Source organism: Bufo bufo, chromosome 8 (genome assembly GCF_905171765.1).
Source record: "Bufo bufo chromosome 8, aBufBuf1.1, whole genome shotgun sequence".
NCBI lineage: Eukaryota > Metazoa > Chordata > Amphibia > Anura > Bufonidae > Bufo > Bufo bufo.
This window is the reverse complement of record NC_053396.1, coordinates 77,975,803-77,995,829: the sequence shown is the minus strand read 5'-3', so window position 1 is coordinate 77,995,829 and position 20,027 is coordinate 77,975,803. Positions and strand designations below refer to the sequence as shown.

Sequence of the window (20,027 nt, the reverse complement as noted above, 5' to 3'; positions counted from 1 at the left end):
GTGTGTCTTGTTCAGTGGTGGTCGTCTTTCAGCCTTTCTTACCTTGGCCATGTCTCTGAGTATTGCACACCTTGTGCTTTTGGGCACTCCAGTGATGTTGCAGCTCTGAAATATGGCCAAACTGGTGGCAAGTGGCATCTTGGCAGCTGCACGCTTGACTTTTCTCAGTTCATGGGCAGTTATTTTGCGCCTTGGTTTTTCCACACGCTTCTTGCGACCCTGTTGACTATTTTGAATGAAACGCTTGATTGTTCAATGATCACGCTTCAGAAGCTTTGCAATTTTAAGTGTGCTGCATCCCTCTGCAAGATATCTCACTATTTTTGACTTTTCTGAGCCTGTCAAGTCCTTCTTTTGACCCATTTTGCCAAAGGAAAGGAAGTTGCCTAATAATTATGCAAACCTAATATAGGGTGTTGATGTCATTAGACCACACCCCTTCTCATTACAGAGATGCACATCACCTAATATGCTTAATTGGTAGTAGGCTTTCGAGCCTATACAGCTTGGAGTAAGACAACATGCATAAAGAGGATGATGTGGTCAAAATACTCATTTGCCTAATAATTCTGCACGCAGTGTGTGTGTATATATATATATATATATATATATATATATATATATATAGAGAGAGAGAGAAAAATACATATATATATGCGCATAAAATTCAGTTATAGTAAATAGATCAATTGATTTAAATTACAGCATATAAAAATATAAAAAGATATATATATATATATATATAGATATATATATATGTATAAAAAGTATATTACACGTTGAATTTTATACATTCTGGATGGTTGCTGGGTCTAGTGCTAACCCAAACATGAACGCAAAAAATGTTTCTAACCACTTCTATTGGCAGGGGCTTGATGTACTCCAATCTGTCCAATTTGGACGCTGTTTGAGTAAAGTGTGTGTATGTGTGTATATATATATATAAAATGTGCATATATGTACATACGCACAAGGATGGTGTGAGGGATGTATAATGTGAGACCATAATATACAGTGTACATTGGTAATATACTGATGTAGTGGGACGTGGTGCTTATGTGGTGTGATATGGCGACATAGAATGGAGTGTGATGGATAGATGGCGGTAGTATTAGAATAGTGATGTTGATTAGTCTAGTCTCTGCTTATAATTGATCCTTTTATTTTTATTGGGGAACAGGAAGGAAGTATAAGGTTTACCTTGGGGGCGCCAACAGCAAGGGGCAACAGGCAGAAGGTGGCCGGGTGGCTACAGGAGGAGGAAGGAAAAGATGAATAAATAAATGGATGATAATAGCATAATTGAATGAAAGGCCCAATGTCTGAATGTATAAGGATAGGCTGCAGAGGGAAGTGACAATGAAGCTCTACAGAGCTGTTGGACGGCTTATTAAATGATTAAGTGAGTGATAAAATTAATGAGTAAGGAGGCCCAATTTATAATATTTAATTATAGATATATGAGGAGAGTTGAAGAAAAGCTGCAGGGGAAGGTGACAATGAAGTTCTATAGAGCTATTGTATGGCTTACCTGGGGACTCCTTCTGATGTGTGCTGCTGCTGTATCTGGCGTCGCTCACCATGTGTCTGGGAGCGCGCGCTTCTAAAGGTTAAGGGGGCGGGGACTGAGTCAGTGACGTCGCGGGGGAAGCCTCTCTGGGCGGCGCTGTTCGGCTGGTGCGCTGGAGGCCGGGGAGATCTTCCTGCTGCAGTACTGTTATGCCGAACGAGCGCTCAGGCTGGTGCTTCGGGGGTGGCGCAAGTTGGACACGGCAGATCAAAAGGGGTGGATCAGGCTGATATCGTCGTGACGATGTGTGTATATGTTTTGAAGGCTGTTGCAGCGCAGCTGATTGTAGGGGAGGGGGGAGGGCTGGGGGAATGAGGTGAGACTGGATGACAGATGGAAGGAGAAAATGGGATGGGTAGATGGACAAGTGGAAATAAAAATGAATAAGAATAAATGTAAAAATAAAAATAAATATAAAAATATAAAGATAAACTTAAAATAAAGATGAAAATGAAAAGAAAAAGAAAAAAGAAATAATTGAATGAATATACATAAAATGGATACGAATAAATATATATATATGAATGTAGATATAAATGTAAATAAAAATAAAAGTAAAAATAAATAAAAATAAAGGATGATTGAGTGAATGAAAAAATGAGTGAATGAAAAGAATGGGAGAGTCAGGTGAACCTTTATTATTTTGATGGCGGAAAAAACTGTGGGCCTGGTGGCTGGGGAAAGAAAGCTGGGAGATGGTGGTTTGGGGCGACTAATGATGCAGCTGGGGAAAGGGGGAAGATAGAAGGGTGGCCAAGGGGATGACGGTGGATGTGGGGGAAAAAGAGCTGGGGGATGGGGGTTTGGGGCAACTAATAATACAGCGTGGGGGGGGGGGGGGGATGGAAAAGTGACCAAGGGGATGATGATGGATGTGGGGGAGTGAGGTGGATGGGGGTGAGTGAGAATGGATAAGTGTTGGGATGTGAAGTGGTGTGTGGACGCGTATGGGGGAGAGGGAAAAAATGGACAGGGGAATGGTGAAATTGGCGCATGGTGGAGCTGATGAGGAATAACTGCGTAAATTGGGAGATTAGAAGCAGTTGGTCTCTAAAGATTCATTTAGACCATATGGTTCGATGGTTTGGAGTTTGAAAATCCAATACATTTCTTTTCTCCTCAGTTTTTGGTAACGGTTCCCATCGGTAGCTGGGATTGCTTCAATGGGTAGCAAGGTGAGTTCCCCTGGGTCTTTATTGTGTGCCTGAAAGAAGTGCCGGGAAACTCCGTGTTTGAGGAAGCCGTTTGTGATGTTCCAGCGGTGTTTGTTCATCCTCTCTCTTAGGGTGAGGGTGGTACGGCCAATGTATTGCAGTCCACACGTGCACTCCAATAGATAGATGACAAATGTTGATGAGCAATTCAAAAAGTGTTTTATTTAGAAGTTTTCTCCTGTTACATTACTGGAGAACTTTGTGATTCGGGTTGAAATGTTGAGGCAGCACTTACATCTGCCATGTCCGCATTTGTAACTGCCAAGTACCTTGGGAAATAGGCTCAAAATAGGGGGGGGGTCTTTCTTTAGAGAGCGCAAACGGCTGGGGGCAATAAGGTTCTTAATTGTTTGTGCTCTTCTAAACGTTATATGTGGCTCCGGTTGTATGTGTTTTATTATCCGCTTGTAATATCTGCCAATATTTCTTAAATATGTTTCTCAGAATATTAGGGTTGGTGTTAAATGTGGTTATGAAGGAGGTTTTGTACTTCTTGGTGATTTCTGGGTCAGTTTTTTTCTTCACTGGTTGTTTACTTCCTGATGGTAGGCAGTCTTTCTGAGTATATTCTTGTGCCTGCCGTAGTGCTGCCTTAACGACAGCATCTGTGTATCCTTTATTATAAAATCTTTTTTCAATAACCTTGCTTTATCTTTTGAAATCTTCGTCCTTTGTGCAGTTCCGGCGAATGCGCTTAAACTGGCTGAAGGGGATGTTGTTTTTCCACTTTTTGTGGTGGGCGCTCCGGTAGTCCAAATAGCTGTTGCCGTCTACTTTTTTAAAAAAGGTCTTAGTTTCAATGGTGTTATTTGTGGTGGAAAGGACTAAGTCCAGGTATTCGATAGATCCCATGGAGTAGTTGGCTGTAAAGGCGAGGTTGAAATTGTTGTTATTCAGATGGGCGGTGAAGTCATTGACCTCATCTAGGCTGCCATCCCAGATTAGTAGTAGATCACCAATGTAGCGTTTATAGAAAACTATTTTGTTTTTCCATGGGTGTTCATTGTAAATGAGTTGCTCCTCGAAAATCCCCATATATAGATTCGCAAAACTGGGCGCGAATCGCGTCCCCATTGCGGTCCCCCTTGTTTGCTTGTAGATTTTGTTATCGAAAGTGAAGATGTTATGGTTCAAAATAAAATCAATGCCGTCCAGAATGAGTTGTCCTTGTGAAGCCGGGAGGTTCACATCTTGTTGTAGGAAGTGTCGTATAGCATCTATCCCTTTTGTATGTGGGATGTTTGACTATAGTGAGGCCACATCGAGTGTGGCCCAGATGTAAGATTTCTTCCAATTTACCTTGTTAAGGAGGGTGATTAGGGTGGCGGAGTCCTTAAGGTATGATGGTAACTGGACCACATATTTCTGTAAGAAAATATCAATATAATGGGATAAATTACATGTTAATGAGGAGATTCCAGAGATAATAGGTCTCCCTGGTGGGTTATTGATTGATTTGTGCACTTTGGGTAAGTGGTAGAATAATGCTAAGTTAGGATGATCTATGGTAATGTATTCCTTCTCTTTTTTGCTTAGTAGTTTCTGGGATTCAGCTGTTTCCAGAAGGGTCAATAATTTTCTGATATCATCTTTTAGGGGGTTTTCAGGCAGGATCTGGTAGTATTCTTTATCACCTAGGATTTTGTGTGCTTCCGCCAGATAGTCAACACGGTCTTGGATCACGATGCCGCCTCCCTTATCGGCATTTCTGATAACGATGGAATGGTTATCCATGAGTTCTTTGAGGGCAGTTTTTTCTTTTTTGTTTAGGTTGTTCGGGACTTTCAAATCCTTATTAATGACTCTGAGATCCTTTGTCACAAGGGCGGAAAAGGTTTCAATATGGCTCCCCCTATGATATATTGGATTGAAGGTGGACTTGGGTTTTAGTCTTGTATTGATGACTTGCGTGGTCTCATCAGATGGAGTGATATTGGTGGTTGGTTGTTCAGGGATCTTTGGTTTTAGGGTCTGTATTTCGAAATGCCTTGCCAGTGTTAATTTCCGGATGTAGGCATTGAGGTCGACGAAAAGGTCAAATTCGTTAAACTTACCACTAGGACAGAATGATAGTCCTTTTTGTAGGAGACTCGTTTCGGCTTCATTCAATTTGTGTGAGGAAAGATTGAAGATTCTCACTAAGGTTTCATCTTGTTTCTTTTGGGGCTCAAACGGTTCGTGTTCTGTTTTTTGGAGGTCCCGGATCTCCTTTCTTTTTGTTGTTGATGATCTTCCTCCTCGTCGTCCTCTTCTAGGTCTATTTGTCTTTTTGTTCCTCTGTTCGGGACTGGCCTGAAGAAATCTGTTATCATCGTGGTCCCTGAAGGATGCCGCAAGGCATATGTTGCTTCCGGGGTCAGGGCCCCGGGGAGGGGTAAAAAAGACGAATGGTGATTGATTGAATCAGTGAGGTCCTGATTACTGGTGTGATGGACAGTAATTATAGAATCGTTCGGCTGATGGTTAGAGGGTTCAGTAGTGACAAGGATGGTGTTGTTATGGGTACTGATTAGAGAATCTTCAGACAGAGCTGAATGGTTTTGGATTTGGATCGCATGTTTGGAGTTGGGTGATACGCTGTTAGAGGTTAGCGGGGGGCTGGGGGTAGGGGGTAGGGACGCACTGGTTGGGGGAGAACAGAAGGTGGTGGGTGGAAATTGTAGACGATTGTTGGATAGGTGGTGTAAATCCAGGGGAGACGTAGGACCGCAGTCATAGGGAACTGGCCATTTGACAGAAGGTTTGGGACCTGGGTCCAAAGGAACTTTTACTGTATGGTTCTGAATGGTGAGAAGGGTGGGGTGTTTAGGTTCATGATGACTGGTCTGGTAAGGGGTGGGAAAAATGGATGGGGGCAGATTGTAGGGACGGTAACTTGGGAGGGGTGTAGGCCCTTCCGGCGGTGTTGTTGAGTTTGTTTGGTTTGAGTGGTTTGGATCTAGAGCTATTGTGAAACGTATTCCTTTGGTAGCGTTTTCTGGTGGGATGTTGGTTGTGGGGTCTAAACGATGGGTAAGGTAGAAGATTTTGAAAGTGAGTGGCCTCTGGTTGACTGTTGGTGTTGGCGGGAGGGGCCGCTGGTGGTACTGCTTGTTGTAGATGTTAGCGGTGTTGTGCCTTGATGGTTATGTGGATTGGGCAAGGACAGATTGTCCGCTCCGTCTAGCCAATATGGGACATTGTTGGTGCAGAAATCAGTCCTATCGCGTTCAAGTTTGGTGAATTTGATTTCTATTATTTCTTTCTCATATTGAAGTACTCTGGTGGTGATTAACCGGTCGTACTTAGTAAAGTCTATATGAGTTGCATGTTGGGTTAGATTAGCTACTTTGTCATCAATCTGTGTTTTCAATGTATCACAGAGTTTTTTCCTTTTAATGAGCATACCACGTGCACATTTCAGTAAATATTCGTCCCATTCATTAGAAAAAGCATTAGAAAAAGCAGGGTCGTTTGCAAAACTGCTTTTGAACCTCAGTCTGAGACCTCTGGGCACGAGGTTCTCTTTAAGGTAAATTTCGAGAAGTAACCAGTCCATGTGATGTTGGATCTCCTCCTTCAGTGATTTTTCCAAACTGAAGAATAGATGGAGTAGATCTCTGCTTTCAATCTTTGACAACATTTCTGTTGAAGTTTCCCCGGACTGTAGGGGTACACATGTTGCATCGTTGTTTGTCCAGATGGATATCAGTTTAGTCCGTTGTTGGATTCTCTTGGAGCAGTAATCCATGATGAAGGTCAAAGTATGGTATGACAGGAATATGTCAAGTGAAACCTAGAGCCCCCGTACACCCAGGCCAGCAATGCTTGGCCTCAGTCCTGACTAAGTCAGGAATATACCGCAATTATGGCAAAAGAGAAAAGGGAGAGGCGCTCATAGGGTAGTAAGCGATGATACGCAGATAACGTGATGGATAGAATGTGCTCACCTTTGGGTGTTGTGCAGGTGTAAGCGCACAACAGGTTTAGACACACAATAGGTTGGGAGGGTGAGGGAGGTCCGTGCTGCCGGTACCCGTTCAGTCCCTTTGGATGGAGTTGCCAAAAACTCCTAGGGATTGTTAGGGGTGAGAAGAGTGATTTGTGTCCGAAAACACACGATAGGGTACCTCTTTGGCGCACAGGGACGACCACAGTTTCAGGTTTTTAGGTAAAGATACTATTTGTTGTTCAGTTGACAACGCGTTTCGGAGTTTATAACTCCTTTTTCAAGTCTAAAGTGAAACAACAAAGAAAAAGAGGGGGGAAAAATGGCGAAGCTAAAAGAAATAACAAAAAATCCACAGAAAAGGCCCCCACACGGTTGGGGAGAGGATATATATATATATTTAAAAATACATATATATATATGCGCATAAAATTCAGTTATAGTAAATAGATCAATTGATTAAAATTACAGCATATAAAAATATAAAAAGATATATATATATGTATAAAAAGTATATTACACGTTGAATTTTATACATTTTGGATGGTTGCTGGGTCTAGTGCTAACCCAAACATGAACGCAAAAAACGTTTCTAACCACTTCTATTGGCAGGGGCTTGATGTACTCCAATCTGTCCAATTTGGACGCTGTTTGAGTAAAGTATATATATATATATATATATGTACATACGCACAAGGATGGTGTGAGGGATGTATAATGTGAGACCATAATATACAGTGTACATTGGTAATATACTGATTTAGTGGGACGTGGTGCTTATGTGGTGTGATATGGCGACATAGAATGGAGTGTGATGGATAGATGGCGGTAGTATTAGAATAGTGATGTTGATTAGTCTAGTCTCTGCTTATAATTGATCCTTTTATTTTTATTGGGGAACAGGAAGGAAGTATAAGGTTTACCTTGGGGGCGCCAACAGCAAGGGGCAACAGGCAGAAGGTGGCCGGGTGGCTACAGGAGGAGGAAGGAAAGTTTCACTTTAGACTTGAAAAAGGAGTTATAAACTCCGAAACGTGTTGTCAACTGAACAATAAATGGTATCTTTACCTAAAAACCTGAAACTGTGGTCGTCCCTGTGCGCCAAAGAGGTACCCTATCGTGTGTTTTCGGACACAAATCACTCTTCTCAGGGGGGTGATCAGGGAGTCTATATGGGGTGATCACCCCCCTGTAAGGCTCCATTCAGACGTCCGTATGTGTTTTGCGGATCTGTGGATCCGCGGATCTATAAAACACATACGGACGTCTGACTGGAGCCTTACAGGGGGGTGATCAATGACAGGGGGGTGATCAGGGAGTCTATATGGGGTGATCACCCCCCTGTCATTGATCACCCCCCTGTAAGGCTCCATTCAGACGTCCGAATGTGTTTTGCGGATCCGCGGATCCGCAAAACACATACGGACATCTGAATGGAGCCTTACAGGGGGGTGATCAATGACAGGGGGGTGATCAGGGAGTCTAATATGGGGTGATCAGGGGTTAATAAGGGGTTAATAAGTGACAGGGGGAGATGTAGTGTAGTGGTGTTTGGTGCTACTTTACAGAGCTGCCTGTGTCCTCTGGTGGTCGAGCCAAGCAAAAGGGACCACCAGAGGACCAGGTAGCAGGTATATTAACAAAACAGCGTCTAATATACCTTTCAGGGGTTAAAAAAAATCTGATCTACAGCCTGACAGCGAATGATCGCCGCTGACAGGCTGTAGATCAGCTCGTTTACCTGCAGTTCCTGTGAACGCGCGCTCCTGTGTGCGCGCGTTCACAGGAAATCTCGCGTCTCGCGAGATGACGGGTATATGCGTCTAGGAGGAATGAATCGACCGCCTCCGGAACGCAATCCTGCGTTAGGCGGTCCGGAGGCGGTTAAGTGGCTCGGTACTGAAGGGGTTAAAGGCCTAGTAATCTTAGTGCATGTAAACTTTTGACATTGCAGAAAGTAATAAAAATGCCTTAAACATTATCTTTCTCATTATTCTGGAATTTGGCAAATAATAATAATAATAATTATGGTAATCCTAATTGACCAAAAACAGGAAAGGTTTATTCTTATTTCATGTCAGATATTGAAAAAAACATGCAAGCGTGTTTTTTATATAGTGTATGTAAACTTCTGGTTTCAACTGTATACTGTATAGAATAACTGCAACTATTACAGATATTACTGTGAAACTGAATAGCTGACCTGCTTCCATGTACATATATGACCAATATGTATGACGTTCATTCAGCAGGATCTGCCGTCTATATTCTCCTAGACATCACTGCTAAGTCTCATAAGCTGTTTATAGTCTTTGTTTCTTTTATATTGCAGGTAATGGTAAAGTACTTGATAAGCCATTGTAGGGTAATCCTTTTTGTAAATATAATGTTGCAGACAGGGTACAGCTCTAAAGATGTCCAATGTCCATCCATATATTAAGGTACCAGTACACATAATGCTGGTATTACAATACCCGATCTTTGGGCAGTTCAAGCACTGATGGATGATAACACATCAATCGGCGCTCGTTTGCACCGGCCTGATTACACAGAGATGTTCTGCTAATATTTGTGCCATCATCATCCTTATAAAAAGACTAGCTGAAGGACCCGGCTTCGCATGGGTATATTTCATCTATTTCATTTAATGTTTGTGTGTGTTATTAAAAGATAGACAGTATCCACTATAACAGTGACCTCCACAGCCCCCCACCCCTTAACACTGCCCCCCCCCCCCACAGTGCCCCGTCTCCTTTAAATGGGAACTCCACAGCAGCCCACCCCTTAACTTTGACCTTCACAGCAACCTGCCCATTTAACAGTGAGTTCCACAGAACCCCACCCCCTTGACAGTGACCTCCACAGGGGCCCACCCCCTTAACAGTGACCTCTACAGCACCTGTCCCTTAACACTGACCATAGGTTGTAGTCACCTTAACTGTGACCTCCACCATTCCCGGCCCCCTTAACAGAGACCTCCACAGCAACTCCCCATTTAACAGTGACCTCCACTGTACCCCACTCCGTTAACAGTGACCTCACAGTACCCTGTTGCCTTAACAGTTACCTCACAGTACCCCGCTGCCCCTTTAATAGTGGCCTCCACAGTCCCCTCCTCCCTTAACAGTGACCTCCACAGGGGCCTGCCCCCTTAACAGTAACATCCACAGCGCCCTCCCCCTTAACACTGACCTCCATAGCGGACCATCCTCTTAACTGTGACCTCCACCATTCCCAGCCCCCTTAACAGAGACCTCCTCAGCGCCCGCCCCTTTAACAGTGACCTCCACAGCATCCTGCTCCCTTAAGGCCCCTTTCACACGAGTGAGTATTCCGCGCGGATGCGATGCGGGAGGTGAACGCATTGCACCCGCACTGAATACCGACCCATTCATTTCTATGGGGCTGTTCACATGAGCGGTGATTTTCACGCGTTGCGCGAAAATCGCAGCATGCTCCTCTTTGTGCGTTTTTCACGTAACGCAGGCCCCATAGAAATGAATGGGGTTGCGTGAAAATCGCAAGCATCCGCAAGCAAGTGCGGATGCGGTGCGATTTTCACGCACAGTTGCTAGGAGACGATCGGGATGGGGACCCGATCATTATTATTTTCCCTTATAACATGGTTATAAGGGAAAATAATAGCATTCTGTATACAGAATGCATAGTAAAACATCGCTGGAGGGGTTAAAAAAAAATATATATTTTTTAACTCACCTTAGTCCACTTGTTCGCAGCCCGGCATCTCCTTCTGGCTTCATCTGATCTCTGTGCAGCAACAGGACCTTTGGTGACGTCATTCCGGTTATCACATGATCCATCACCATGGTAAAAGATCATGTGATGGATTATGTGATGACCGGAATGACGTCACCAAAGGTCCTGTTGCTGCACAGAGATCAGATGAAGCTAGAAGGAGATGCCGGGCCGCGAACAAATGGACTAAGGTGAGTTAAAAAATATATAATTTTTTTTTAACCCCTCCAGCGATGTTTTACTATGCATTCTGTATTCAGAATGCTATTATTTTCCCTTATAACCATGTTATAAGGGAAAATAATACTATTTACAGAACACCGATCCCAAGCCCGAACTTCTGTGAAGAAGTTCGGGTTTGGGTACCAAACACGCGCGATTTTTCTCACGCGAGTGCAAAACGCATTACAATGTTTTGCACTCGTGCAGAAAAATCGCGGGTGTTACCGTAACATTTTCCCGCAATGCCCGTGTGAAAGAGGCCTAACAGTGATTTCCACAGCAGCCGTCCCTTTATTAGTGACCTCCACAGTCTCCTTAAGGGTCCATTCACACGTCCGTAATTTGGGTCCGCATTCGTTCCGCAATTTGCGGACCCATTCACTTTCAATGGGGCTTGAACGGATGCAAATCCACATTTCCTGGATCCGCATCCGTTTTTTCGGAATCCGCATCCGTTTTTTCGGGATCCGTTTTTTCGGGATCCGCAATTTCGTTCCTGGAAAAAATAGAACATGTCCTATTCTTGTCTGCATTTTCTATTATAGTGTCTGTGATGTGCGGATCCGCAAATTGCGGATCGCACATTGCAGGTGTCTGTGTTTTGCGGATACGCAATTTGCGGATACGCAAAACACTTACCGACGTGTGAATGGACCCTAACAGTGATTTCCACAACACCCCCCCCCCCTTAACAGTGGCCTAGTGGCCTCTACAGCAATCTGCCCCTTGACACTGACCGCCATAACGGACCGTCCCCTTAACTGTCACCTCCACAGTAGCCTGCCCCTAGGGTTGCCAGAGGTCCGGTTTTAGGGCGGACAGTCCGGCTTTCAGATTCCCTGTCCTACGTCCGACGCAGGGCCTGGACGGATGCAGGGATGTCCTGTTGAACTGCTCACTCTCAGACAGCAGCAATGTGCTGTCTAAGCGTGAGCTGCAGGGAGAAAGTCACCCTCCCTCCCACCCCTGCAGCTGACAGAAGTTGATTTTTACCTTCATTTTTTCAATCCCCGTCAGCTGTGTAGTGGGAGGGTGTGTGGTCTAACAGAGTCGGGGGTGTGTCTTAGCGGGCCCGGGGGCGGGGTTTGAAGTCTGTTTCTTGAGGATGGCCTGAATGGCCACCCTACCTGCCACTGAACTGTGACCTCCACAGCACTCCGCTCCCTTAACAGTGTCATCCACAGTGCCCTGCCCCTTTTAAAGCTAACCTACAGTAGTGCAGAAAAATGGCTGGGTTGTTATGGAAACCTGGTTTAAAACTGTGTGTATGTGGAGACTAAGGGCCTGCAAGCTTCTATTGGCTGATAAGGGTCAAGTGACCAGGCTTCTATTGTCTAATGCATTTTTTGGGAATATCTCAGGAACGGTACATCCTAGAGAGCTGAGACCCTGTCTACAACCCTCCCTGACACCTGATGTACCTGTGTGCCAAATTTCGTGATTATAAATGCAACGGTGCGGATTCCTTTAGCGGACATACACACATACACTCAGCTTTATATATTAGATACCCATCAGCCAATGAACGAGCTGCTTGCTCGTTCATTGACTGACAGACTGCTCCAGTGGCTGGTGTGAAGGTTATTTAAGCAAGCTCTGCCTGACTTATTTTGTTGATCGGCGCACATTATGACCCTGCCCCTTGCCGATGTCGTCTTATCTATCCCTGTTTTTTTACTCCTCATTGAGTGTTTTTGACCCTCAGGTTCTGGCCTTCCTGCACTGTCTGTTCACATCTAATAGCCTCACATTTGAACTGACTCAGGACTTCTTACCTTACAAGCAGCAGCTACAGCTGAGCCTTCAAAATGTAAGTTCTGCTCTGTATGTTGGCACATCATTCTGTGGCACATGACTGGCTAGAGGACAATATTTAATACAATTGGATAAGAACATTTTCTCAAGTAATGCTGGATACTTTATTGTAACAGCTTTAGGCCTCATGCACACGATAGTATTTTTTCACGGTCCGCAAAACAGGGTTCCGTTGGTCCGTGATCCGTGATCGTTTTTTCGTCCGTGGGTCTTCCTTGATTTTTGGAGGATCCAAACGGATCCGTCCTGATTTACAATGCAAGTCAACGTGGACGGATCTGTTTGACGTTGTCACAATATGGTGCAATTACAAACTGATCCGTCCCCCATTGACTTTCAATGTAAAGTCCGCACACTGGCACACTGTGCCACCAATGATAATACAATAAAGGGAGGGAGGGGGGCCGCACACTGTGCCACCAATGATATTAATACAATAGAGGGAGGGGGGGCCGCACTGGCCACCAATGAAATTAAAACTGGGGAGGGAGGGGCGTCTGCCCCCTGCTGCCTGGCAGCCCCTGATCTCTTACAGGTGGCTATGATACGCACAATTAACCCCTTCAGGTGCGGCACCTGAGGGGTTAATTGTGCGTATCACAGCCCCCTGTAAGAGATCGGGTGCTGCCAGACAGCAGGGGGCAGTCATGTACACAGTTCTTAGTATATTCTAACTAGAAGCGTCCCCATCACTATGGGAACGCCTCTGTGTTAGAATATACTGTCGGATTTGAGTTTTCACAAAGTGAAAACTCAGCTCTGAAAAAGCTTTTATGCAGACGGATCTTCGGATCAGTCTGTATGAAAGTAGCCTACGGACACGGATCACGGACACGGATGCCAATCTTGTGTGACAGCTTTAGGCCTCATGCACACGGTCCGCAAAACGGGGTTCCGTTGGTCCGTGATCGTTTTTTCGTCCGTGGGTCTTCCTTAATTTTTGGAGGATCCACGGACATGAAAAAAAAGTCGTTTTGGTGTCCGCCTGGCCGTGCGGAGCCAAACGGATCCGTCCTGATTTACAATGCAAGTCAACGTGGACGGATCCGTTTGACGTTGTCACAATATGGTGCAATTACAAACTGATCCGTCCCCCATTGACTTTCAATGTAAAGTCAGGAGTTAATATACCATAGGATCAGAGTTTTCTCCAATCCGATGGTATATTTTAACTTGAAGCGTCCCCATCACCATGGGAACGCCTCTATGTTAGAATATACCATCGGATTTGAGTTACATCGTGAAAACTCATATCCGACAGTATATTCTAACACAGAGGCGTTCCCATGGTGATGGGGACGCTTCAAGTTAGAATATACTACGAACTGTGTACATGACTGCCCCCTGCTGCCTGGCAGCACCCGATCTCTTACAGGGGGCTGTGATGCACACAATTAACCCATCAGGTGCCGCACCTGAAGGGGTTAATTGTGCGTATCATAGCCCCCTGTAAGAGATCAGGGGCTGCCAGGCAGCAGGGGGCAGACCCCCCTCCCTCCCCAGTTTGAATATCATTGGTAGCCAGTGTGCAGCCTCCTCGGCCCCCCCTCCCTCCCTCTATTGTATTATCATTGGTAGCCAGTGTGCTGCCCCCCCAGCCCCCCCTCCCTCCCTTTATTGTATTATCATTGGTAGCCAGTGTGCGCCCCCCCCCCCCCCCCCGCCCACCCTCTATTGTATTAATATCATTGGTGGCCAGTGTGCGGCCTCCCCTCTCCCCCCCCCTCCGATCATTGGTGGCAGCAGAGAGTTCCGATCGGAGTCCCAGTTTAATCGCTGGGGCTCTGATCGGTAACCATGGCAACCAGGACGCTGCAGTCCTGGTTGCCATGGTTACTTAGCAATATTAGAAGCATCATACTTACCTGCTGCGCTGTCTGTGACCGGCCTGGAGCTCCTCCTACTGGTACGTGACAGGTCTGTGCGGCGCATTGCTTAATGACCTGTCATTTACCAGTAGGAGGAGCTCCCGGCTGGTCACAGACAGCGCAGCAGGTAAGTATGATGCTTCTAATATTGCGAAGTATTAGGGGGGTGGGGAGAAAGGAGGCCGCACACTTGCCACCAATGATATTAATACAATAGAGGGAGGGGGGCGCACACTGTGCCACCAATGATATTAATATAATAGAGGGGGGGCGGGGGGGCCGCACACTGTGCCACCAATGATAATACAATAAAGGGAGGGAGGGGGGCTGCACACTGTGCCACCAATGATATTAATACAATAGAGGGGGGGGGGGGCCGCACACTGTGCCACCAATGATATTAATATAATAGAGGGGGGGCCGCACACTGTGCCACCAATGATAATACAATAAAGGGAGGGAGGGGGGCCGCACACTGTGCCACCAATGATATTAATACAATAGAGGGAGGGGGGGCCGGGGGGGCCGCACACTGTGCCACCAATGATATTAATATAATAGAGGGGGGGGCGGGGGGGGGGCGCACACTGTGCAACCAATAATAATACAATAAAGGGAGGGAGGGTGGCCGCACACTGTGCCACCAATGATATTAATACAATAGAGGGAGGGGGGGCCGGGGGGGGCCGCACTGGCCACCAATGAAATTAAAACTGGGGAGGGAGGGGGGTCTGCCCCCTGCTGCATGGCAGCCCCTGATCTCTTACAGGTGGCTATGATACGCACAATTAACCCCTTCAGGTGCGACACCTGAGGGGTTAATTGTGCGTATCACAGCCCCCTGTAAGAGATCGGGTGCTGCCAGACAGCAGGGGGCAGTCATGTACACAGTTCTTAGTATATTCTAACTAGAAGCGTCCCCATCACTATGGGAACGCCTCTGTGTTAGAATATACTGTCGGATTTGAGTTTTCACAAAGTGAAAACTCAGCTCTGAAAAAGCTTTTATGCAGACGGATCTTCAGATCAGTCTGTATGAAAGTAGCCTACGGACAAGGATCACGGACACTGATGCCAATCTTGTGTGCATCCGTGTTTTTTCACGGACCCATTGACTTGAATGGGTCCGTGAACCGTTGTCAGTCCAAAAAATAGGACAGGTCCTATTTTTTTGACGGACAGGATACACGGATCACTGAGGCGGATGACAAACGGTGCATTTTCAGAGTTTTCAACGGACCCATTGAAAGTCAATGGGTCCGCAGAAAATCACGGAAAAACGGCCACGGGTGCACACAACGGTCATGTGCATGAGGCCTTAGGCTAGATCTACTACTTCTCTAAAAAGTTTACCTTCCCCCACAGACACGTAATCACTTCAGCAGCACCAGGGAAGAATTGGAAGATTTAAAGCAACGGATGACGGATGCACCAATGATCTGCAAACTAAAGGGCCAGAGTACCATTGAAGGATACTTGTACTCTCAAGAGAAAAGTAATGTGGCCTTTAACATTACGGACAACATTTCTTCTTTGTTATAAAACGGTCATTTTCCCTAAATCATTAATGGCACACAGTGCCATCCTGTTAGGAGGGGGCTATGAATGTTGTAGGTTACTTTCTTGCTGATTCGATATCTAATACCATAATGCCCTTTCTTCTTTTCTTTTCCTATTTGCCTACTAAGGAAGGGATGTTTTATCACTTTGCACAGGTTCAAACCTATTTGTACTTTTATGACTATTCATATCAGTATATATTATGCCATCTGCCGTGCCAGTTGGGTGAATGTGCGTACATTGCTTGCACATTACCATTGCTACTCCATTGTGTCACAAAGTCACAGAACACATTATTTTAGTGGAAAGGAAAGATCACGGAAGAGATGAGTAAAATCTAATTTTACCTTGGATTACAGGGGCTCTTGGACTTACATGGGTGAAGTATTACTGCAGATATGAAAAGGAAGGAAAACTCTTAAGCATGATGACAGTAGAGCAGAAGCCAGGGTCCCGACAGGTGAGTGTACTCCCTTTTGGCAAAAAAGGTTTTGTTTTGAGAAATTGTTGTGTGTGCCTCCCTGTCAGGGTTCTCTTTTCTGTAAGATATGTTGACCATTGGAAGCCATAATTAATTTCTAACACTAAAATTTCAAAAGGCCTTTGGACAGCAGTCATGACTTCAGTGTATTGCAGTGTCAAAGTATGCTTTTGTACTGTCGGTGGCTTGAGCAAGGCCCACAATACATAATACCGTGATGGTAATATTTAAAGGAAAAATGTATAATCAGAAAATATTTTTTTTAGTCATGCTTATTTTTAAGCTTTTTTTTTTTTTTTTTTGATCCTTTTTTATTTGTAATTGTTAATACTGTACCATTGTGAAAATCCAAACATATTCCAGTTTTCACACTGGCCAATAGAACACACACACTAACCCTACAGGGGAGCTGCTCTGTTCGCTTGATCTGTAGCCCTAATATTTTATGAAATTGATAACTATAAGGGTTTTTTCACATTTCTGTCATGTAAATTTGGTTGTCTGTTACAGGAGTGGAACAAACTACCAGAGTTACCATTATTAGGCCTAACTGGGTACCATCGGATCTCTATTTACCTTAAATGGGTTTCAGCCAGAAAATACTGCTGCATGCAGGAAAACCACTGGGTCCCGTTATAGTGAATAAGGATCCAGCAATGTGTGGCAGTGTCTGGCTATGCTGGACGCGATAACTCCAAGAGTCTGTTCCTCTGCTAGAACAGACTACCAGAGGTACAAAAAGGAGATGTGAACCCAGCCTAATGTGTGTTTATGATCTGTCAGAAGTTCAGAGATAAGGTCTGCTGATCCAGCTGACCAGGAAGTGCCACGGATTCAGTGTGAAGCAGAGAGTAGTAGTCTCCAGGTGCAGTGAAAGCTGTAGAGGAAAAACTTTTTAACATTTTTAAAAATGAGCAATTGAAAAAATAACTTTTACCATAAAATGCAGTGATCAAACAATTTCTCCCTAAGGTGTCATTAGCCTTTAACAATGGACGGATGATCCCCTTTAAGTTTACATTGGCCCATCTAAAATGTCCATTCAGCAAGAGCAAATAAACTTGTTATATTGGTTATTGGCACTCATTCCTTTTTACAAAAGAAAAAGAAGAAGGACCTCCACTAGAAAGGATGACTAATAAATCGTTTGATGCATGTGTCTTTACAGAGGAAGATGTTCTAAGTTTGCTGTCTAAAGTGAAGACAAATAAGTCACAGGGGCCTGATGAGATACACCCAAAATTATTAAAAGAGCTTAGTGGTGAGCTGGCAAAACCGTTAACAGATTTATTTAACCAATCATTAGTAACAGGAGTCGTCCCGGAAGATTGGAAATTGGCAAATGTCGTGCCCATTCACAAGAAAGGTAGTAGGGAGGAATCGAGCAACTATAGACCAGTGAGTCTGACATCAATAGTAGGCAAATTAATGGAAACCCTATTAAAGGATAGGATTGTGGAACATCTAAAATCCCAAGGATTGCAAGATGAAAAACAACATGGGTTTACTTCAGGGATATCATGTCAAACAAATCTTATAGATTTTTTTGACTGGGTGACTAAAATAATAGACGGTGGAGGTGCAGTAGACATCGCATATCTAGATTTTAGTAAGGCTTTTGACACTGTCCCACATAGAAGACTTATCAATAAACTGCAGTCATTGAGCATGGACTCCCATATTGTTGAGTGGATTAGGCAGTGGCTGAGTGACAGACAACAGAGGGTTGTAGTCAATGGAGAATATTCAAATCAAGGTCATGTTACCAGTGGGGTTCCACAGGGATCTGTACTGGGACCAATTTTGTTTAATATCTTCATAAGTGATATTGCAAAAGGCCTCGATGGTAAGGTTTGTCTTTTTGCTGATGACACAAAGATATGTAACAGGGTTGATGTTCTGGGGGGAAACGCCAAATGGAAAAGGACTTAGGAAAACTAGAAGAATGGTCAGAACTCTGGCAACTGAAATTTAATGTGGATAAGTGTAAGATAATGCACCTGGGGCGTAAAAACCCAAGGGCAGAATATAGAATATTTGACACAGTCCTGACCTCAGTATCTGAGGAAAGGGATTTAGGAGTAATTATTTCAGAAGACTTAAAGGTGGGCAGACAATGTCATAGAGCAGCACGAAATGCCAGCAGAATGCTTGGATGTATAGGGAGAGGTATAAGCAGTAGAAAGAGTGAAGTGCTTATGCCGCTGTACAGAACACTGGTGAGACCTCACTTGGAGTATTGTGCGCAGTACTGGAGGCCATATCTCCAGAAGGATATAGATACTCTAGAGAGAGTTCAGAGAAGAGCTACTAAACTAGTACATGGATTGAAGGATAAAACTTACCAGGAAAGATTAAAGGACCTTAATATGTATAGCTTGGAAGAAAGAAGAGACAGAGGGGATATGATAGAAACTTTTAAATACATAAAGGGAATCAACTCGGTAAAGGAGGAGAGCATATTTAAAAGAAGAAAAACTACCACAAGAGGACACAGTTTTAAATTAGAGGGGCAAAGGTTTAAAAGTAATATAAGGAAGTATTACTTTACTGAGAGAGTAGTGGATGCATGGAATAGCCTTCCTGCAGAAGTGGTAGCTGCAAATACAGTGAAGGAGTTTAAGCATGCATGTGATAGGCATAAGGCCATCCTTCATATCAGATAGGGCCAGGGACTATTCATAGGATTCAGATATATTGGGCAGACTAGATGGGCCAAATGGTTCTTATCTGCCGACACATTCTATGTTTCTATGTTTCTATAAATCAGTCTGTCTAGAATGACCTTAAAGAGGACCTTTCACCGATTATTACACTATGAACTAACTATACAGACATGGAGAGCGGCGCCCGGGGATCTCACTGCACTTACTATTATCCCTGGGCGCCTCTCCGTTCTCCCCCTATGCCCTCCGGTATCTCCGTTCACTAAGTTATGGTAGGCGGAGTCTGCCCTTGTTCTTCTGTAGCGCTGGCCAATCGCATTGCAGAGCTCACAGCCTGCGAGAAAATAACCTCCCAGGCTGTGAGCTCTGCGCTGCGATTGGCCAGCGCTAGGGCAGACTCCGCCTACCATAACTTAGTGACTGGAATCTCTGCCTACTATAACTTAGTGAGCGAAGATACCGGAGGGCATAACGGGAGAACGGAGCGGCGCCCAGGGATAATAGTAAGTGCAGTGAGATCCCCGGGCGCCGCTCTCCATGTCTGTATAGTTAGTTCATAGTGTAATAATCGGTGAAAGGTCCTCTTTAAGCCTATGTATATTTTCCTGACCAGTGTAGCTGCTGTAAAGCACACACATACCCAGCGGCATTGTCTGTACAAACAGTATAGGAGAATAGTCTGTGACTTCCTATGTGGCTGCCCGCAGGGGTAATTTAAATAATGATGCCATTTTTTCTCTTCTACATATATACAAGAAATGGTCATAATTCAACTAGAAGTTAATATAAATATATACATTTCTTTTCTTTTTCATTACCACATTACCATTCATTCATGGCAAACGTGTAAAAGTAGGAGTCATAGCTGCAGAGTTCTTGCTATTTTATACAGCAGACGCACTTTGGCAAATACATCCAAATTTGTGGCTAATCGGCATTTCGCTGAA

At 44.5% G+C, this 20,027-nt stretch overlaps 1 protein-coding gene across 2 annotated transcripts in view; it reads left to right on the top strand.

The window, feature by feature from the left end:
• Positions 1-20,027, top strand: part of OPHN1 (oligophrenin 1) — a 245,681-nt gene that overhangs the window by 144,595 nt on the left and 81,059 nt on the right. For both annotated transcript variants that reach the window (XM_040442671.1, XM_040442670.1), the window contains exons 8-10: positions 12,396-12,500; positions 15,739-15,868; positions 16,293-16,393. In XM_040442671.1, the coding sequence (XP_040298605.1) occupies positions 12,396-12,500; positions 15,739-15,868; positions 16,293-16,393 (336 nt within the window). The remainder of the gene's footprint in view (positions 1-12,395; positions 12,501-15,738; positions 15,869-16,292; positions 16,394-20,027) is intronic.